Source organism: Mus musculus, chromosome 5 (genome assembly GCF_000001635.26).
Source record: "Mus musculus strain C57BL/6J chromosome 5, GRCm38.p6 C57BL/6J".
Lineage (NCBI taxonomy): Eukaryota > Metazoa > Chordata > Mammalia > Rodentia > Muridae > Mus > Mus musculus.
In genome coordinates this window covers 122,809,017-122,831,192 of record NC_000071.6, presented here as the reverse complement: position 1 = coordinate 122,831,192, position 22,176 = coordinate 122,809,017, and the positions used below count along the sequence as shown (strand labels likewise).

At 43.8% G+C, this 22,176-nt stretch overlaps 1 protein-coding gene across 10 annotated transcripts in view; it reads left to right on the top strand.

Annotated features, from left to right (window-relative positions):
• The first annotated feature begins 8,853 nt into the window (after positions 1 to 8,853).
• Anapc5 (anaphase-promoting complex subunit 5) overlaps positions 8,854 to 22,176 on the top strand; it is a 34,881-nt gene continuing 21,558 nt past the window's right edge. For 7 of the 10 annotated variants that reach the window (NM_001289517.1, NM_001042491.2, NM_001289520.1 and 4 more), the window contains exons 1-5: positions 9,851 to 10,213; positions 11,506 to 11,585; positions 12,230 to 12,339; positions 13,189 to 13,372; positions 16,578 to 16,644. In NM_001289517.1, coding sequence (NP_001276446.1) covers positions 10,043 to 10,213; positions 11,506 to 11,585; positions 12,230 to 12,339; positions 13,189 to 13,372; positions 16,578 to 16,644 — 612 coding nt within the window. In that variant the 5' untranslated portion in view covers positions 9,851 to 10,042. Of the gene's footprint in view, positions 10,214 to 11,505; positions 11,586 to 12,229; positions 12,340 to 13,188; positions 13,373 to 16,577; positions 16,645 to 22,176 lie in introns of all 10 variants that reach the window. The other 3 variants (XR_387575.2, XM_030254742.1, XM_006530429.4) reach the window with 1 other exon arrangement.

The following is a 22,176-nucleotide window of genomic DNA, read 5'->3' as shown; positions in this document are numbered from 1 at the left end:
TCAGTGGTTAAAGCAGTGGCTACACTTGCAGAGGTGCTGGATTTGTTCCCAGCAGCTACCCAGTGGCTCACAACTACCTGTAATTCCATTTCTAGGGATCAGATGCCATTTTCTGCCCTCTGTGAGCACTGCATATACAGTGCATAGACATATATGTAGGCAAAGCAGCCATACATATAAAATAAAAATAAAAAAAATAAATGTTGTTTAAAAATGGAAAAATTATATACCAAAGGTTGTTTTTTAAAATATATTTCTTTAAAAAGTTTCTTTTCAAACGTTTATTTATTTATTTTATGTATACGAGCACACCATTGCTCTCTTCAGACACACCAGAAGAGGACATCAGACCCCATTACAGATGGTTGTGAGCCACCATATGGTTGCTGGGAATTGAACTCAGGACCTCTGGAAGAGCAGTCAATGCTCTTAACCACTGGGCCATCTCTCCAGCCCTTAAATATATTTCTTTATGATCTAGTCTCCTTATATACCGGAGGTTGTATGAAAATTTCTCAAATGAGTAAGGGTTCTGAGTGGAAAAAATTATTGTTAATTTTAAAATAATATTTTATCTTTGTGATTAGAATTACAACATTTCCTTTCTCTGTTCCTCCCTCCAAATCCTCCTATATACCCCTCTCCCCTATCCTTCAAAATCTTGGCTCTCAAAAAAAAAAAAAAACCCTAAATGTTATCGCATGCACATATGTATGTTCTTAAATATAGCCTGTTCGGCCAGGCGTGGTGGCACACGCCTTTGATCCCAGCACTCGGGAGGCAGAGGCAGGCGGATTTCTGAGTTCGAGGCCAGCCTGGTCTACAGAGTGAGTTCCAGGACAGCCAGGGCTACACAGAGAAACCCTGTCTCAAAAAACCAAAAAAAAAAAAAAATATATATATATATATATATATATATATATATATATATATATATATATATATAGCCTGTTCGGTCTGTTTAAGTATGTTTTCAGGGCTGACTGCTTGGCACTGAAAAGCCAGTTGGTGTGTTGTTTGCTGGGGAAGGTTAACTTCAGTGACAACATTTAAGACATCCTGGCCTTTCTGTTTAGTACCTTCCACACGCTCTTTTGGTTTGGTTTAGTTTGGTTTGGTTTGGTTTGGTTTGGCCCAAGTATATTATACTGTAATTGGGTCCAGTTACTGACTCAGAGGGATAAGTGTAAAAGCCATTGTAGCTAGGATTTTAATTACAGTTGATTCCAAAATTTCTGTAAGTAATTTCAAACAAGGCAGCTGTTTTTTATATTGGTCTTGCATAGACTCTTCAACTACAGCTGATTGAACGATGTGTTGTAATTCAAATTTTCTTTCTCTCTCTTTCTCTCTCTCTCTCTCTCTCTTTCTTTCCTTCTTTCCTTTAGAGTGTCTCTTAGGTAGCTCTGGATCTCCTAGAACTATATATGTGGGCTGGCCTCACACTCGCCAGCTCAAATGCTCTTCTTTTTTTTTTTTTTTTTTTTTTTTTTTTAGGGGAGGGGTGTTTGAGACAGGTTTTAGCTGTCCTGGAACTCTCTCAGTAAACCAGGCTGGTCTTAAACTCAGAGATCTGCCTGTCTCTGCCTCCAAAGTGCTAGGACTAAAGGCATGCGCCATCACCACCTAACTCAAATACTCTTATTTTATTTTGATTAATTTTTTCTCTTATACATTATATCCCACTGAAGTTTCCCCTCCCTCCTTTCCCCCCAGTCCCTCCCCATCCCCACCTCCTCTCTAGCCATCGACTTTATCTCCCTTCAGAGAAGGGCAGGACCCTCCAGGAATATCAACCAAACATGGCATATCCAGTTCCAATAAGATTAGACACTTCCGCTGGACGTGGTGGTGCACGCCTTTAATCTCAGCACTCGGGAGGCAGAGGCAGGCGGATTTCTGATTTCCAGGCCAGCCTGGTCTACAAAGTGAGTTCCAGGACAGCTAGGGCTATACAGAGAAACCCTGTCTCAAACAAACAAACAAACAAACAAACAAACAAACAAACAAAAAGATTAGACTTTTCCTTTATATTGAGGCTGGGCAAGGCAGCAGTAGGAGGTCAAGGGACCCAAAAGTAGGTAAAAGTCCCTCCCCTCCCCCTGTTCCCTCTGTTAGGAGTTCCACAAAACCACCAAGCTATACCACAACTATAACATACATGTAGAGAGCCTAGGTTAGCCCCACGAAGGCTCCCAGATTGTCTTGTTCAGTCTCAGTGAGTCCGGACTTGTTGCTTCTGTGGGTTTTCTTGTGGTGTCCTTGACCCCTGTGGCTCCTAAATCCTTTCACCCCCACTTAGGATTCCCAAAACTTGGCCTACTTTTTTTTTTTGGCCGTGGGTCTCTGCATCTGTTTTCATCAGTTGCTGAATGAAGCCTTTCTGATGACAATTGGATTAGGCATCGATCTATGAGTATAGCAGAATATCAATATCATTAGGGATCATTTCATTGATTTTTTTTTTTTTTTTTTTTTTTTTGGCCAGTCGTCTTTAGATCTATACTTGACTTTTAGGCTGTTTGGCTCAAATACTCTTTTTTTTTTTTTTTAAATGAGTTTTTTTAAAAAATATTTATTTGTTTGTTGCTGGTATAAACCTACTTTCCTGCCTAGGTACAAGATTTATTTATTTTTGTTTTATTTAGGTGTATGAGTCCGGTGTCGTGCCCCCCCCCCCCCCCCGGGCATCATGTTTGCGCCTGGTGCTTGTGGAGGCAGAAGAGGGCATTGGATCCCCTGGAACTAGAGTCTCCAATGGTCAGGAGCCACTATGTGGGTGCTGGGAATTAAACCTGGGCCCTTTGCAAGAACAGCCAGTGCTCTAACCACTGAGCCATCTCTCTAACCCTTCAAATATTAACAGTTTTTTCTTTGGTGTACTCTTCAACATCATTTTTATTTACTTGATTTTTCATTTGTTTTTTGTTTTGTTTTTGTTTTTTTGAGACAGGGTTTCTCTGTGTACCTCTGCCTTGCCTGGAGTTTGCTATTCTATAGACCAGGCTGGCCTTGAACTCAGAGATCCACCTGCCTCTGCCTCCTTAACGCTGGGATCAAAGGAGTGTACCACCACTGACTGGCTGACTGAGCCATTTTGAAAGCCCAATTTTTTTTTTTTTTTTTTTTTTTTTGTGAGAATCTCATATAGGCCAGCTGACCTTCCTTTTGATAGGCTAGGAACTCCACAGGACCTTGATAGAATGACCTTGAACACCAGGTCTCCTCACTGGAGGTTTTGCACCTTCCATCCTTCTTCTTTCATTTATTTTATTTTTTTTCTTTTTCTTCTTCTTTTTTTTTCTTTTGGTTTTTTTTTTTTTTTTTTTTTTTTTCAAGACAGGGTTTCTCTGTGTAGCCCTGGCTATCCTGGAACTCACTCTGTAGACCAGGCTGGCCTCGAACTCAGAAATCTGCCTGCCTCTGCCTCCCCAGTGCTGGGATTAAAGGCTTGCGCCACCATGCCAGGCTCCTTTCATTTATTGCTTGTTTATTTGTCTTTTGTTGTTTGTTTATACTTGGTGCTGTAGGGAGCCCCGACTTTTTGTATTTTGCTAGTCCTATACAGCTGAGGTATACCCACAGGCTCTAGAAAGTGCTTTTCTCAAGTGTCAAATGGTAAAAATAATTAGCTACTCTTTTTTGTTTGTTTGTTTTTTGTTTTAGAAAAGCCATTCTGAATCCTAACTGAAATGAAAAGAGATAAGAATGAAATAGACTTGAGCTCACTCAAACAAAAACATCCTTGATTCAAGGCCAAAAAAGAGCTCTCTCAGGAATCTTGCCAGTGGTACTCAAAAGAAAAAAGCAGTATTATTTTAGCAAAGGCAAATTGGAAAATTCAGAGGTGTGTTCAGAAATATCACCCAAAACCATGATCTGTAACTCAAATACACAGAGATTGCTAAATTTTTTTTTAATTTTTAAATTTTTGTTTTTTTTTTTCTAGACAGGATTTCTCTGTGTAGCCCTGGCTGTCCTGGAACTCACTCTGTACATCAGGCTGGCCTTGAATTTAGAGATCCACTTGCCTCTGCCTCCCAAGTGCTGGGATTAAAGGCGGTTGCCACCACCGCCTGGCTTACAATTATTATTTTTTAAAAAATATAATCTCTTCTCGGCCTTTTGGCTAAGATCAAGTGTAAAAAATATATTTATGGGGGCTGGAGAGACGACTCAGAGGTTAAGAGCACCGACTGCTCTTCCTAGAGGACATGAGTTCAATTCCCATTAACCACATGGTGGCTCACAACTATCCGTAATGAGATCTGATGCCCTCTTCTGGGGTGTCTGAAGAGTACTTACATATATAATACTTATAAAGACATGTCTTTAAAAAAATATATTTATTTTAGTCAGCTGGGGGTGCATGCCTTTAATCCCAGCAGTTGGGAGGCAGAGGCAGGAGGATTTTTGAGTTCGAGGCCAGCCTGGTCTACAAAGTGAGTTCCAGGACAGCCAGGGCTACACAGAGAAACCCTGTCTCCAAGCAAGCAAACACACAAAGTAAATAACTAAATAAATATTTGTGTTTATGAATGTGTTTGCTTGAATATTTGTCTATGAACCATGTGTTTGCCTGGTGCCATGGAGGCTAAAGGAAGGTGTCAGATCCCTTGGAACTGGTGTTACATGATTGTAAGCCACCGACCATATGGGTAACTGGGAGGCATCCAGTGCTCTTAACTGCCGAGCTATCTCTCCAACCCCAGTTGTTTCAATCACCGTGACCCTCCATTTAGGGCCTTTATTCCCAAAATCCCAGGCTTTAGGAGTGGAGGCAGGGGGACAGTGGATTTGATGAGTACCCCTTCCCTCACACACAGGGGGTACACAACCCTAGAAGATAGAAGGAATTCCAAATGAGTCTAGATAAAAGGTTGGCAATTTTTAGAAAGATTTTGATTGAGGCTTGTATATCATCTTTGGTGATTGTAAATGAAAGCCAATAGTGGAGAATCCTTGTGTCCAGTCTGTTTCTCTTAGTCTGGAAGCGTGTTCATGGCAACTGTTCTTATCTCGGCCATCCAAAGGTCTCCATCCCAAATGGTCACCTTGTTTGAACATCAGCTGAGTTAATGGTCCTGTTGCTTTGTGTGTGTCTGGCTTGTCTGTAAATGAGTGTGAGCGTCAGCCTGTCTGTCTGGGCAGTAAACTGCTAGCAGGGAGAGGCAGGGTCTGAGCGGATTCTCTCTGTGAGTCACTTAGCAGCACAGGTAATTAGGGCTCTAATGAATGTGCTGGCTGTGATCTTTAGAAAGGGGCTGAGTCCTTTTCATTATCTTCTTCATCCTCCCAGTGCCTCTCTGGCCTGAGGGGGAAGTTGACTTGCTTTTCTCTGCATACACTATGAGCCCTGGAAATGTAGGCCCAATAGGATAATTGAGATCTAGCTGCAGTGTGTATTGGATGTGAATGTTGGAAACGTTACATTTTCCCATTTCTTTAGCTACCAGGATACTATAGACAGATCGTTAGGAACAACTTGAACTATGATTCAGTTCTGGATGAAACTGGCATTTTGTGTGCTACTCAATGGGCTGACTTTCAAATAGATGAGAATCCCAGAGCTTCTTTTGGACCGTCACCGATTATTGTCTGGGTGCAGCAGGGAGCGCGTGATTTGGGAAGGGCCTGGAAATGGGATTCAGGGTTCCTAGTGCGCTCCACAAGTGCTCTCTCATAGAACCGCACCCCCAGCCTCTTTTAAAATACATTCTTATTATATCTGTCCGTCCGTCTGTCTGTCTACCTATCTGTGTATGTGTGTGCACATGCCACAACCCGGGTATGGAGGACAGAGGACAGCTTGAGGGGATCCTTTTTCCCCTTGCACCCTGTGAGTCCTGAGCCCGGAACTAATGTCGGCAGGGTTGATGTTTCCGGTCCTTTACCTGATGAGATGTCTGTTTGCACTCATGGGCAGTGCACAATGGAGGCCCCTTCCCCATGCCTCCATTTTTTTCAAATCGTTGTTTTGGCCCTGCCCTCCTCCCCCAAAGGATTTTAAGTGGGGCAAGGCAAGGTCGGTTTTATGGAGTAGAAAGATGATTTGTCTTCAGGTCCAGTGGCAACAAGCTGGAAAGTAGAAGCAAGAGGTCTCAAAAAAAAAAAAAAAAAGCTAGATGTGTGGCAGTACACACTGTGATGATCTTGGTGGTTGGGAGGTTGAGGCAGGAGAATAGCCATAAAATCAAAGCCAGAGTGGCCTAATGTTAGGTTTAGATTAACCAAGCTAAGTTGCAAGATCCTGTCTCAAAAAACTCAGCCCTCTCCACAGAAAAGTCTTCAATTTTTTTTTCAAAGAATTATTTGATATATATGAGTACACTATCGCTGTCTTCAGACACACCAGAAGAGGGCGTCAGATCCCATTCCAGATAGTTGTGAGCTATCACATGGTTGCTGGGACCACTGAGCGATCTCTCCAGCCCAGCCCCAGCAGGATTTTCACAAGTACTGTGATTGGGGTCTGCCCCTTCGGGAAGGTTTGGGTTTGACTAGCAGCAGGTAAACCAGTTCTCTGAGACCGCTCTGCTGGCTCTCCCATCTGTAACGGGAGCTGCAGATGTCACATTGAAGAGCAACTCTCTGATGACTCAGAGGAAAAGCTGGTGTGGTTGTGCTCCAGGTGTTCAGTGTTCTCAGATAATGTAAATCAGGCATCTGCCTGCCGTGCAAAATAACTTCAAAGCCTACTAGTTTTCAGTCCTTTCTTTCTTTCTTTCTTTCTTTCTTTCTTTCTTTCTTTCTTTTTAGGATTCATTTTTAAAAATTTTATGTACATGAGGTATTATTTTTGCTAGCATGTATACACACACACACACACACACACACACCCTGAGCAAGCCCAGTACCTGAGAGCAGAAGAGGGCTTTGGAGTCCCTGGAACTAGAGTTACAAATGTTTGTGAGCCACCTTGTGGATGGGGGGATTGAACCTGTGTCCTCTGCAAGAGCAGTAAGTGCTCTTTACTGTTAAGTCATCTCTCCAGACCTAATTTTTTTTAATCATTTGCATGTATGGTTGCTTATGTAGAGGTATGTGCATGTATGTGCAGTACCAGAGGAGACCAGGAGGAGTCAGAGCTCCCAGAGCTGGGTTAAAGATAATTGGAAAAGTTTGGCAATGGTAGAACACACCTTCAATCCCAGACCTTGGGAGGCAGAGGCAAAACGAGCTAGGTCTATAGAGCAAGTTCTAGGACAGCTAGAGCTACACAGAATGTCTTTACTGCTGTGAATAGACACCATGACCAAGGCAACTCTTATAAAAAGAACAACACTTAATTGGGGCTGCTTACAGGTTCAGAGGTCCAGTCCATTATCATCAAGGTGGGAGCATGGCAGCATCTACGGTGCACACAGTGCAGGAGGAGCTGGGAGTTCTACATCTTCATCTGAAGGCTGCTAGCAGAATACTGACTTCCAGGCAGCTAGGATGAGGGTCTTAAAGCCCACACCCACCCACAGTGCCACACCTACTCCAAAAAGGCCACACCTATTTGAACAGGGCCACACCTAATAGTTAATAGTGCCACTCCCTGGACGGAGCATATACACACAGGAAAACCTTATCTTTTTTTTTTTTTTTTTTTTTTTTTGAGACAGGGTTTCTCTGTATAGTCCTGGCTGTCCTGGAACTCACTTTGTAGATCAGGCTGGCCTTGAACTCAGAAATCCACCTGCCTCTGCCTCTTGAGTGCTGGGATTAAAGGCGTGCGGCACCACGCCTGGCTGGAAAACCTTATCTTGAAAAAAATAAAAAACAACTCAAACAACCCAACAAGCCCCCCCACCCCTACATAAATAGTTACGTGGTCTCTGATGTAGGTGCTGCGGCACAAACTCTGGTTCTCTGGAAAAGCAGCTTAGCCACTGAGTAATCTCTTAGGACAAATATCACTTATTAAACAAACAGGACTGACAGAAGAAAACAGGCCCAATTTGTGTTTGTATGCAGCAGAAGTTGAATAGTACATATCTTTTTTTGTTTCAAGAGCTATGAAAACGGGGGCTGGAGAGATTAAGAGCACTGACTACTCTTCTGAAGGTCCTGAGTTCAATTCTCAGCAACCACATGGTGGCTCACAACCATCCGTAATGAGATCTAACACCCTCTTCTGGTGTGTCTGAAGACAGCTACAATGTACTTACATATAACAATAAATAAATCTTGGGGCCAGAGTGAGCAGGGCCAGAGCAAGCAGAGGTCCTGAGCTCAATTCCCAGCAACCACATGATGGCTCACAACTATCTGTACAGCTACAGTGTACTCATATACATACATAAATAAATAAATCTTTTAAAAAACTTTAAAAAATAAAGAGCTATGAAAACTACTGAGAATGACTAATCACTGATAATATTTTTATTTTAAAATACTTATTTATTTTTATTTTATTTGTACGAGTACTTTGCCTGCATATATATCTCTGTACCACATGGCTGTCTGGTGCCCGCAGAAGCCAGAAGATACTGATGGACCATGTGGGTTCTGGGAACCAAACCCAATTTCTCTGCAAGAACAGCAAGTGCTCTAGTGCTCTTAACAACCGGGCTGTTTCTTCAGCCCTGATAATAATACTTTAAGCTCTAGAGAACTAAGTGTCTTGAGAAATACAGATAAGTAGAAGGGGCATTGTGAAAAGTCAGACTGAAAATACTGTAGACCGGGGGTTGGTTTTAAGAGCTTCATTTACCTGATGTTGGACTTTGTAGTGACTTAGGTGGGATACAGATATCCATTCACAAGAAGGTGGTCTTACCTTTTGTTTCACTATGGGTATCGCACTTGCAAACTGACACGTAGCTGCCTACAAATGGCATTTGTGAGATGTTGAAGAAAAACATGGGCTCTTGTCCTTACAAAAGGAGAATAAGGACAGGCATGGTGGCTCCCTACTGCTAGTAGGGAGGCAGAGGCAGGTTCTACAAAGGGCTGCATGGTGACACCTTGTATCAAAAAAATTTAATATGAGTGAAAAAAATGCTTTTTGTTTTTGTTTTTCTAGACAGGGTTTCTCTGTGTAGCCCTGGCTGTCCTGGAACTCACTCTGTAGACCAAGCTGGCCTTGAACTCAGAAAAGAAATCTGTCTGTCTCTGCCTCCCACGTTCTGGGATTAAAGTCGTGTGCCATCATTGCCTAGCGAAAAAAAAGTTTTTTGAGGCAGGGTCTTCTTAACTATGCAGACCTAGCTGGCCTGGAACTGGCTTTATAGACCAGGTTGGCCTCGAATTTATGGAGATGTGCTTGCCACTGCCTGTGCCTCCAGGTTGCTGGAGTAAGAGGCAGGGAGCTATCACATCTAGTATGCAAATATAATTTAAACATGCCAATTTAATCCCATTGCTTTTAAATACAATGATTTAAAAATGTCTTTTGGGCAGGGTAGATCATTCAAATCATCTCAGCTATTGTCGCGAGTTCAAGGCCAGTTTATGCTACTTAGTAAGTTTTTTTTTTTTTTTCTCCAAAAGGGGAGGAGCATCGCTTCAGCTGAAGGTCTTTGTTAAGAGAGCTTCCCTGGTATACACATATACAGGCGAGGTGTCTTGTTCAATTTCGTGTACCGCTAGAGGCAAAGATGCAATTAAATGGGGGCGAGAAGGAAGATCAAATTAAATAAATACACGCGTGGCCTGTAGTTCACGCTGTCTCTGATCAAAATCCCTGCGTCTTCCTCCCAGATCCCTGTCCACGTCGACTAGGAACCTGGTCGCCTTGGTTGAGCGTTTCTGTAGGGAACCGATTTGCCATAACACCATTTATGTCCCACCCCCTCCCCTACCCCCGCTCACTACAGGTTTGGCTGTTTTGATTGGCTGTCAGTCTTCCTTCTGGTCTTTGATTGGTCGAAGGCACCGCCGGGGTGGGAGAGGGACACTGAGGCCCCCGCTACTGTGGGAAACAGTCTTGGGCGGGTTAAGGTGCCGGGCGGCTGCAGCCATGGCGTAAAGGCGGCTCGTGGGCGCGGCGCGTGGCAGGCCTGGAGAGGGCCTGTCCTTGCCGGCGTCCACGAAGAGCCAGGACTTCAGCCCGATGATGACCAACGGGGTAGTGCACGCCAACTTGTTTGGCATCAAGGACTGGGTGACGCCCTATAAGATCGCCGTCCTGGTGCTGCTCAACGAGATGGGCCGCACGGGCGAGGGCGCCGTCAGCCTCGTGGAGCGGCGGAAGCTCAACCAGCTGCTCCTGCCCCTGCTGCAGGTGAGGGGCGCCCGCTCTTTCCCGCCCATTACCGCACGCGCGCGCGCGCTTCGCGTGGGCCCCGCCCTGAGCTGGAGGGCAGGGAAGGTCCAGCCCCGGGGGAGGGGCCCTGGGGGCGGGGCTTCATCTTGTCACTGAAAAAGAACACTAGCAACTGCATGATATTTCATCCTAAGCTAACCGGCATGGTTTAACTCTTTTCCTATAAATGATAAGTTTTGAGGGTTTTTTTTTTTGTTTTTGTTTTAACATATAGGTTCTTTTAGTTTGGTTTGTTTGTCTTTTTTTGTTTGTTTTTGGGTTTTTTTTGGTTTTTCGAGACAGGGTTTCTCTGTCCTGGAACTCACTTTGTAGTGGTTTGTTTTTCTTTTTTTCTAACTTGTTTATTTATTATATGTAAGTACACTGTAGTTGTCTTCAGACACCCCAGAAGAGGGGGTCAGATTTCATTACAGATGGTTGTGAGTCACCATGTGGTTGCTGGGATTTGAACTCAGGACCTTCAGAAGAGCAGTCAGTGCTCTTAACCGCTGAGCCATCTCACCAACCCGTGGTTTGTTTTTCAAGACAGGGTTTCTTTGTGTTGCCCTGGATGTCTTGGAACTCGCTCTGTAGACCAGGGTGGCCTCCAACTCAAGAGATCCCCCTGCCTTTGTCTCCTGAGTGCTGAGATTAGAGCTGTATACCCAGCCATACAGGCAATCTTAAAATAGTATATGTCAAATACAATTTCCCAAGAAGTCGAGTTGGGTTACCTACATCTAGAGTGGTGTAAACACTGACTTTCTAAAAATGGCCCCAGTGAGTAATTTTAAACCTTGTCTAGAGAAGGCTCTGCTTCTGGGTTAGCCTTCCTTCCCCAGTTCAGAAAACGATGAAATGTGTTTATACTCAGGAGAACTAGAGCACCCACCTTTGTATAGTGCTTCCCGGTGTGCAAAGCCTTTCACAGTCTCCCACTTAACTTTTCCACAGACAAAGGAGATAGTGATTATTAAGTCCATTTAACTGATGGAGACGGGCTCAGCGTTGCCTGTTAAGAGTAACAAAGGAAAGAGAGCCTTATCCTATAAATCCTGTTCATTTTTCTTTCTCCTTTTTTTTTTAATAGATTATTCCATTGACTAAAACCAATCTACAAATGTGAAGTATGTCTTCGTATTTTGCATAGTCAGGAAAATCCTGATTCCATGTGTCTCGTTTGGAATGATTGATAAATGACTCTTTTCAGTCGTTTCTCAGTCCGAAGCTCTTTGCCCGTTATCTCTAACCTTATTTTCTCCTTTACACAGGGCCCAGATATTACACTGTCAAAGCTGTACAAGCTAATTGAAGAATCGTGTCCTCAGCTGGCAAATTCAGTGCAGATCAGGTGAACTTTCTCTCTGCAAAGGGCTGGGTGAAGATTACCAAGGAGTGGGGAGCAGTTAAGTCTAAGATGATAGGGGCGTGGCTCTGTTGGTAACGTGCTTGCCTCTTGTGCACAAGGCCTGGGTTCCATGCCCAGCACTTTAAACTAGACATAGTGGTCCACAGCTGTAACCCATGCCTTTGGGGGCTAGAGGCAGGAAGAACAGAAGTTCAAAGTCCTCCTGGGCTACAAAGCAGTTCGGAAGTTAGCTGGGATACATGGGGGAACCAAAGTTATGATTATTAGAGGGGTTGTTCTAAGAGCTTTTATTTAGATGTTTTTTTAATGGATTGCATTAGAAGTTAGGTTCATGTATTCTTCCCCCATGTGTATAATTTCCTATGCAATTACCTCTCTTTTAGTTGTTTTAGATAATTCCATTTTTACTTTGACGAATGTTATACAGTTAAGTTAGCAATGTGTGATACTCTTGAGGAATATGGGGATGACATTTTAAATGGATTGTAAAGTTTGTCTTAGAGCCCCAGCTTTAAACAAACCTTGAAATCCCCTTTAAAGCAGACTTGTCTATAATTCAGGACTATGGAATGTGCAGGGTGTGCAGCGAGCCTTCCTAAACCATGCATCCCGATTTTCTCATTCAGAATCAAGCTCATGGCTGAAGGCGAACTGAAGGATATGGAACAATTTTTTGATGACCTTTCAGATTCTTTTTCTGGAACTGAACCAGAGGTTCACAAAACGAGTGTAGTAGGTATGGAACTTCTCCGGAGAGCAGGGAGCGTTCCCATTGAAGTGAGCGGCGTTCTGAGGGGCATCTGTCCTGACTTGGGTGTACAGAAGCAAGCAGACTAGGGTGCTGGCTGTGTGCGGTTTGTATTCACTGCCTTCCTGTTTCGTTCTCTATTCGACCGTAACCTGTGGGGAGGCAGCTCTGTTCTCCTGGAGTAGTTAGCCTGGGCCTGGGGTCTTTAGGGTCGCTCAGCTCTTTTCACAGTCCTGCGGACCACTTGACTGGGTTGTGCCAACTGTAAGTGGGGTCACCAGCCACACTTAGGAAGCGAGGTGAGTGGAGACCGCTCTTAAGCTTTAGTGTTGAAGCGCGTGTGCACGTGACATTTCTTTGATGCTTTTGTACTAACTGTGTCCCGTGGGCCCCCCCACCCCCACACTCTGTTGCATGGTCATTTTTATGTTAGTCGACATCAGTTGGTTATTGATCTCCTGTCCCCAGGTCATGGATGTACAAGGTAGACATAGCCTTGCCTCTGACAGAGACAGGTGTGCTGGAAGGAGGGATGGCAGATGTTCAAAGGGAAATCAGTAAATAAGATAACATAATTACACCTCAGCTTTTGACTAGACTCACATACAATAACTATGGTAGCTTCAGAGAGTTTGAATAGCCGTGAGGAAAATGGAGGCCTGAAGGGCTAGAGGTGGGAGAGGCCTGAGACCTGAATGGAGGGAGAGCATGCGGGAAGAGCACTGGAGGAGGAGGGACAGCACCTCTGATTCCTCTGAGGGGAATGGGGCTGGAAGTTGTTGTGAGTCTTGGGCTATCAGCTAATGCTTTCTCCTTGTCTGTGGTCTTATCTTGTAGGTCTGTTCCTGCGCCACATGATCTTGGCCTACAGTAAGCTTTCTTTCAGTCAAGTGTTTAAGCTGTACACTGCCCTCCAGCAGTACTTCCAGAACGGGGAGAAAAAGACGGTGGAAGATGCTGATATGGACCGAGAGGATGGAGAGAAACAGATGGAGAAGGAAGAGCTCGACGTGTCCGTGAGGTAACTCGGGTTTCCTGTCAGGCTCTTCTTCCAGTCACTTGGCTTAACTAAAGTGTCCCACTTCATTCTGGTCTAAACATATGAGCTGGCCGTCCCTTTTCTGTTCCTGGGGATTCCGGAGGTTGGATCACAGGTTACAACTAAGGTTTCATGTCCTGTGGCTTCAGATTGACTGGGAGGCATGGGTAGGCAGTCCACAGGAGGAAGGAGATGGAGGGCAGGGCATGGATTCAATGACTCCCTTTCTTTGGGCTTCTTGGGGTGGCTGAAGGGACACAGTTTCTGTCAGATGATTTTCTACACTTCTGGGAATGGAGTAACCAGGAAGAAGTGTTGATGGGCCTAAGTATAAAGGCCATTGTTACCTGCCTTAGGAATCATCTTTCCTGGTGGCTTCCCTGAGCCCTGCTCCCGTCTTTGTACTCTACTCAAATTCTAAGTTTGTGCAGTTTCATTCCTGTGGTGTCAGCTACCCTAATAAGCAATAGCATCTGGGGCTTCCTAAAGCACAGCCGTTCAGGTCTCTCTAGAAGATGCCTTAAAATTAGCTTACAATGTCATGGATTTCCATAAGCTGTTTTTGGGGGTGGGGAAACACATATGTTCTCATTATGTGGGCTGACCTTAAACTCATTATATGGCCCAGGCTAGCCTCAAACATGAACACTTATATACACATCACACATAAACAATGCTTCTGGCCGGGTATGGTGGTGTATGATTTCAATCCAGAACTCACAAGGCAGCAGTAGGAAGATCTCTATTAGTTTGAGGCTAGCCTGGTCTACATAGTGAGTTTTAGGACAGCCAGGTCTACATAAAGAAACCCTATCTGAAAAATTAAAAAAAAAATCCATGTATTTCTTGACTGATTTGATTATTTGAAACTCCTTGTTTGCTTTGCCTTTACAGTGCTGGGCTTGGTCTGGGGCTTGTGTGTGCTCACCATTGAGCCTTTTCTTTAGCTATATTTCAGAATGGTTAGTTGGAGCCCTTTTTGACTTTTGAAAAGGAAAATTTTAATTTTTTATATGTGTATAGTTTCTTTTTACTTCCAAGGGTTTGGAACCCACAATTTCATGCATGCTAGACATGTAGCTGCCTCTAACCTTTTGTAATTTTATTATATTACATTGGAAGAAAAATTACCCCTTTCTCTTTCTTTTTGTAGTTATTGGGATATTTTTAGCTTTCTATAGGGAAGTTCTTTTTCTTTTTTTTTCTTTTTTGGTTTTTTGAGAAAGGACTTCTCTGTATAGCCCTGGCTGTCCTGGAACTCACTTTGTAGACCAGGCTGGCCTTGAACTCAGAAATCCGCCTGCCTCTGCCTCCCAAGCACTGGAATTAAAGGCGTGGGCCACAGAATTTCTTTTTTTTGCAGATTAGTATTAGTTCTGGAAAAGGGAAACACAAGTTCACGAGGTGATACTGGGTGCTTTGTAAGTCTCCCACTTTACAGTTCTTCTGTTTTGAAGGGAAGCTCCACTGTTAATTTTTTGGACAGGGTTTCATTCTGCAGTCCAGACCAGCCTTCAGTTCAGGGCAGTTCTCCTTCATGTACAGCGATGACAGCTGTGAGCCACCGCTGGGGGCTCCAGTTAATTTAAGGTCAAGATGGCCAAGGGTGTTCTCAGTGGTACAGAACCTGTCTTCTCTGAATAGGGCCTTGGTAACGTTCAGCGTCAGAGAAACAAACATTTAGAACCTGGACCGTTCAGTCCTGAAATGTTGATTGGATGTTCTGCAACTCCAGTTGCAGAACAGGCAAACTTGAAATTTAGCTTTGTGTTTTGTTCAACTTCTGGCTCAGCCGCAGCATTCACGTTCCACAGAAGGAGTATAGGCCTGTAGAGTGTGAAGTTCCTGAGGCTGCGAGATGCCACTAGGCCTCCTTTCATCTAAGGAAACTCTTGGTGTGAGCATAATACAGTCCCCCAGACTCAGCTGTCCAACAAGTTTGCTGCGTGCTTCCTGTGTGCCAGCGACGATGCTTGGTGCTGCCCATTCTGCAGAGAGGAGAGAATTCCTGTGTTCATGCCAGTAGGGAGGGGTGGACAGATAGTAACTAAGTTTAAACTAATGAGATAGAGTTTTCTGTTTTCTTTTTTCTTTTTTTTTTCTCAAGACAGGGTTTCTCTGTGTAGTCTTGGCTGTCCTGGAACTCACTGTGTAGACCAGAGTGGCCTCGAACTCAGAAATTCGCATGGCTCTGTCTCCAAAGTACTGGGATTAAAGGTGTGTGCCACCATTGCCCAGCGATATAGAATTTTCAAGAGAGTCACTGTGGTAAAGAAATGGGGCAGAAGCCATGTTTGGTAAAATGTATAATTCCAACACCGGGCACGGACTAGGAAATGATCAAGGAGGCAGTAGGATTATGAGTTCCTGGTCTGCCTTGGCTAGGCAGTGAATCCCAGGATAGCCAGGGCTATGTAGCAAGAGCCCGTCTTAATGAAACTGAGACTGCGATACAGGCTACAGAGTGCCAGGAGTGCAGGAGCTGTGGTAGAGGGCTGTATGTGGCACAGTGTTGTCAAGATTGATCCATGGTGTATAGGATGCCTGCAGAGGCCAGAAGAAGGCTATCATGTAGCTGCCATGTAGGTGCTGGGAATCAAACCCGGGCCTTCTGCAAGAGCAACACATGCTCTAAACACTGATCAGTCTCTCCAGCCTGAGAACTTCCTTTTTAACAAGGCTGAATAGCATATTGCATGTACATGCCACATGTTGTTTATCTACTGTTTGTCAGTAGATAATTGATTGTTTTCATGTGACCTACAGATGTGGGTTTGAACCCCTGCTTTCATTGCCTCCTTTGTTTTAAATAGCTTCTTAATATGAAGTCTAGGCCGCCCTTGAACTTTCCGTCTTTCCGTCTTTCTGTCTCAGCCTTATGAGTAGTGGAAGTATAGGGGTGTATTACCATAATTTGCCTTGAACTTTTTTTTTTTTTTTTTTTTTTTTTTCCAGACAGGGTTTCTCTTTATAGCTCTGGCTGTCCTGGAGCTCACTTTGTAGACCAGGCTGGCCTCGAACTCAGAAATCCACCTGCCTCTGCCTCCCGAGTGCTGGGATTAAAGGCGTGCACCACCACGCCCAGCTGCCTTGAACTTTTAGAGAACATGATTTGTAAAGTTACCCTTCTTACTACTGTGTAGTCTTTACTATTATTTTATTTTATTTTTATGTTTTCATTTTCCAGAGAAGAGGAAGTATCTTGCAGTGGTCCTCTGTCCCAAAAACAAGCGGAATTTTTTCTCTCTCAGCAGGTATGTTAATTATCTAGCTTATTAGGGGCTTTGTTACATGTAATAAGTCCTATGATGTGCTGTACTGTCATGTCTGTGTAAGTTTACTTACAAGACTCTGCTGCCTGCTGCTCTTTCCTCTTCACTGGTATGGCTGTGGGTCCTTGCCTGCATGTCATTTTATTCTTTTAAGGCAGATGCATTCCAGAGTGGAGTGTGCCCAGCAGCCCATCCCCCAGCAGTCCAGATTTGCTTCTTTCTTTTTGCAGTTATGCACTTACTTATTTCTTAGTTAAAACCACTTTGGCTCCCAACTGGTTATGCTTCCAGCCACCCGCTGGAGCCCTCTGGGTTCGTGATGAGACACACACACACATAAGCTAACTTTGATATGCCTTGACTAGCTCAATGCCTGGGCATTTCTAAACATCCCCATGGCTAACAAACACCCCGCCTCTGGTATTCCTGTGTTAATATCTTTTAAAATCTATAGTTCATTTCTGTTACCTCAGACCCAACCTGGAAGTTGCCTCCAGGGTCACTTTCCTGGATCCTTACATGTTGTTGGGCCTTTAAGTTTCTTTTTTTTCCCCTTCCCTATCATAGCAATTCCCCCCCCCCCCTTCTCTCTCCCAGTCCCTCGCACAATATAAAAGTCCCACCTCCATCTTTCTGGCTAGCCATTGGCTGTATGGCAATTCTTTGTTATCAATCAAACCCAGCTAGGGTCTGGGACCCTCTGCTCTGGAAGCGCAGCTTTTTGGGATCCAAAATTAGAGAAAGCATTAGAACCAATCCTCAAGTTATGTCCCCAATGAACTTTGCCCCCATGTGTATGTCTGTGGTGAGTCTCCATGCAAGCACCTGCATGTAGAGGCCCTGGTGTGATGTCGGGTGTCTCCCTCATATTGCTCTCCACTTTAGTCGTTGAGGCAGCCTCTCTCAGTTGAATCTAGAGCATGACTAGTCTAGCTAGCCAGCTTGCTCTGGGGTCCCTCGTTGCCTTTCTAGTTCTGTAATTACAGTGGGCTGTACACCCACCATCTTGTCCTTTTGATGGTTTCAAACATACATGTAAAGAGGAGTGCAGGTGCAGACAAGGTGGCTCAGTGTGTAAAGGTACCTGTTGCTAAGCATGGTGACCTGAGTCAGTCCTGGGTCTCGCATGGTGGGACAAGAGAACCAGCCTCCCACAAGCTGACACATACCCTACCATGTACTTTATGTTTGTTTGGGATTGGATTTCATTTTGTAGCCCAGGCTGGCCTCAGACTTTCAGCAGTCCTCTTGTTTTGCCCTTCAAGACTTTGGATTATAAGCTTGAACCACCACATCCAGTGAAAGTGTTGTACAGTGTTGCCCATAGTAACTCTCAGGATTTCACAGTTATGTTGTACTCTGTAAAATAGTCAGCATGCTCTTTCCAGCTATGAGATTTTATCTGTTGGGGCAGGGCTGCTGTTTCACTGTGTAGCCTAAACACAAGAGTTTTCTTATCTTGTCTTCCTTTGTGCTGATTTGCCGGTGTGCCTACATTTTCTTTTTAATTAAAAAATTAATTATGTGTGCATTTGTGTTTGTGTGTGGTTATGTGCATGAGTGCAGTGCCCTTAGAGGCCAGAAGCAAGCATTGGATCCCCTGGAGCTAGGGTGACAGACAAGTGGTTGTTGGGAGCTGCCTGCCGTGGGTGTTGGGCACCAAAGTGTGGTCTGCAAGAACAGCTGTCGTTCTTAACCACTTAACCATCTCCCCAACCAGTCATTTTATTTTAATGTATTTCAGGTTATAGATCCTGGTATGTGTTGTTCCAGATATACTGTGTTACATCTTTAAGCCATAAGTTTTTATTATTGTAATAACATAAAACTATTTTTCCCTATGGTATTTTAATATAAAATAGAACTTAAATTTTTTGTTTCATTTTTCTTCATTTTGTACGTAATTTTCTTCTTTCAAAAAGAAGATGTAATATTTGAATTTTAGCTGGATGTGGTAATGTCTGCCTTCAATCTCACCACTGGAGAGGCAGAAGCAGGCAGTTCCAGGTTAGCCAGAGCTGTATATGAAACCTTGTCTCAAAACTAAATTAACCTAGTCTAAATGAATTGCCCCTCCGTGACTTTCAGTCAAACAAGAGAGTCCACATGCAGATTTCCTTAGATGCAGAGCCCAGGTTTCATAACTTACTACTGGCTGTATTAGCTATGTGTGGGGAAGTGTCTGCCATCCTGCTTCTCCTCACACCCTGCTGCCCTGCAGCTGAGTTCAAGAGTTAAGAGTCTATGGGTTACTCTATAATTAGGCTAGAAGGCACTCGCATTACATTTTAACTGCCTCTGGGTTGGGGAGCCTTTATGAACACAAAGGAAGAAGTCATGCAGGAGATACCTGGCTTTTCAGCAGGAAGTTTGTGTGTCATCATCACATTCTCTAACTTAATTACAAGGCAAACGACAACATGGGGGAAGTGTTCGCAGTAAATGTGAGTGAGAGTTAACAGTTGCTTTAGAAATTATTTCAAAGACTGTTTGATGATGAGACTAAGTTTGTCGGCTGTTATTATGTGGAAAGAAGAAAGGGCTGGGCTGGAAAGACTGCTTGGTGGTTAGGAGTAAAGGCAACAACAATTATTAGTGGCTCAGAACTATTCCTCCAGCTCCTGGGTGTCCAGTGCCCTCTTCTGGCCTCTGTGGGCACTGCACATGTGTGTACAGACAGACCTGTAAGCAAGATACCCATATACATAGGAAAAATAAATAAGGCTTTTTTTTTTTTTTTTTTTTTTTTTTTTGGTTTTTCGAGACAGGGTTTCTCGTTATAGCCCTGGCTGTCCTGGAACTCACTTTGTAGACCAGGCTGGCCTCGAACTCAGAAATCCGCCTGCCTCTGCCTCCCGAGTGCTGGGATCAAAGGTGTGCACCACCATGCCCGGCCTTAAATAAGTTTTTTTAAAGAAAAGAAAAAAATAAGGTTATTATTAATATTGTATGTGTGTGAATGTCTTGCCTTCATGTATGTGAACTACATGCATGCAGTGCCTATAAAGGCCAGAAGAGGGTGGCAGATACTCCGGAACTCAAATTTATGGATATTTCTGAGCTGACTTATTAGTGTTGCAAATTGAACCCGGTTCCTAGAAAAGCTGTCAATGCTCTTAACCTCTGAACACCATTCCTGCTACCCCCTAGCCTTTTAACACCCCCAATTCCCCAAGATAGGGTCTTACTGTATAGGTCTGTCAGGCCTGGAACATTCTTTAGACCAAGCTGGCCTCAAACTGACAGGAATTCCTCTGCAGCCTGAGTGCTGTGATTACAGGTATGTGCTGCCATGCTCCTTTTAGTGTTGCTGTTTTGTTTTGTTTTTTTGTTGTTGATTTTTCGAGACAGGGTTTCTCTGATTAACAGACTGGAGCTCACTCTGTAGACCAGTATACATTGGACGCTGCCTCCCAGCTGCTGGGATTAAATGTATTTACCACCATTGCCCGGGTTCTTTTTTATTATTATTTTTATTTATGAACATTGGTGTTTTGCCTGCATGTCTGTCTGTCAGTTGTGAGCTGCCTTGTGGGCACTGGGAATTGAAACATGGTCCTCTGGAAGAGCAGTCAGTGCTCTTAACCACTGGGCCATCTCTCCAGCCCTCTTCTTACTCATTTTTTAAAGACACAGTCTCAATATGTAACCCAGGAACTCTTTTTGTTTGTTTGTTTGTTTGTTTTTCGAGGCAGGGTTTCTCTGCGTAGCCCTGGCTGTCTGGAACTCACTCTGTAGACCAGGCTGGACCCAGGAACTCTTGATCCTCCTGGAAGTGCCTCCCAAGTGCTAAGATTACATTAGGCCTTTATGCCCAACTTCATCCCTGTAATCACATGCATATACAGAAAAACAACTAGGATGAAATGCCTTACTACCTAACACCACTTACTATTATACTAGGTCTAGTGGCACTGTTATCTCAGGGCATAGGAGGACTAGGCAGGAGGATTGAAAGACTGGGGCCAGTTCCTTTCAAGAAAAAAAAATATTCATAATATTCTTTCTCTTTTTTTCTTTTTTAAAAAAGATTTATTTATTTTATGTATATAAGTTCTTTTTTTCTTTTTTTGGTTTTTTGAGACAGGGTTTCTCTGTGTAGCCCCGGCTGTCCTGGAACTCACTTTGTAGACCAGGCTAGCCTCGAACTCAGAAATCCACCTGCCTCTGCCTCCCAAGTGCCGGGATTAAAGGTGTGCATCACCTGCAGCTGTCTTCAGACACACCAGAAGAGGGAATCGAATGGGTTACAGATGGTTGTGAGCCACTTTGTGGTTGCTGGAATTGAACTCAGGACCTCTGGAAGAGCAGTCAGTTGCTCTTAACTGCTGGGTCATTTTTCCAGCCCCTCATAATCTTTTTTTTTTTGTTGTTGTTAGTTTGTTTGTTTGTTTGTTTGTTTGTTTTCTTTGAGACAGGGTTTCTCTGTATAGTCCTGGCTGTCCTGGAACTCACTTTGTAGACCAGGCTGGTCTCAAACTCAGAAGTTCTCCTGCCTCTGCCTCCCAAGTGCTGGGATTAAAGGCGTGAGCCACCACGCCCGGTATTTTTGGTACTTTTTTATAATGAAAAAAAATTAATGGAATTTTTCTGGGTTACATACTAAGACTGTCTTTTAAAAAAAATGAGTTAGCGGGGTTGGAGAGATGGCTCAGTGGTTAAGAGCACTGGCTGCTCTTCCAAAGGTCCTGAGTTCAACACTCAACAGTCACATGGTGGTACACAACCATTAATACCAGGGTCTGATGCTCTCTTCTTGCATGCAAGTATACATACAGATAGCACACTCATACATAAAATAAATAAAAATCTTTAAAAAAAATGAGTTAAGATGGAAGGTGGAAAGAAAAAAATGGAATCTCTGAGTTTGAGGCCAGCTTGGTCTATATATAGGGGTCAGCCAGGGGACATAGAGAAACCATCTCAAAAAATCAAATGAAAGAAAGGCCAAGCGCAGGTGGTGCACACCTTCATTCCCATCACTCAGGAGGCAGAGGCAGGCGGATTTCTGACTTCGAGGCCAGCCTGGTCTACAGAGTGAGTTCCAGGACAGCCAGGGCTACACAGAGAAACCTTGTTTTGTCTCAGAAAGTCAGAGAGAGACACAAACAGTGAGCAAGCAGAAGAATTGGAAACTCCTGCTCCTTTCCTATGATCACAACATTCTTGATGTCAAGACAGGAAGATCATGAGTTAGAGGTTAGCCTGGGCTGCATAGCATGTTTCCCAAAATAAGAAAAAGTACTTATAGGAAAAGTTGTCTATATAAAAATTGGACTGGTGTGTGTGTGTGTGTGTGTGTGTGTGTGTGTGTGTGCCTGGAGAGATGGTTCAGTGTTTAAGAGCACTGGCTGCTCTTCCAGAGGTCCTGAGTTCAATTCCCAGCAACCACATGGTGGCTTGCAACCAACTGTATTGAGATCCGATGCCCTCTTCTGATGTATTTGAAGACAGCGAAAGTGTGCTCATACACATTAAATAAGTAAATAAATAAAATAGAAGAAAAAGGCTTAA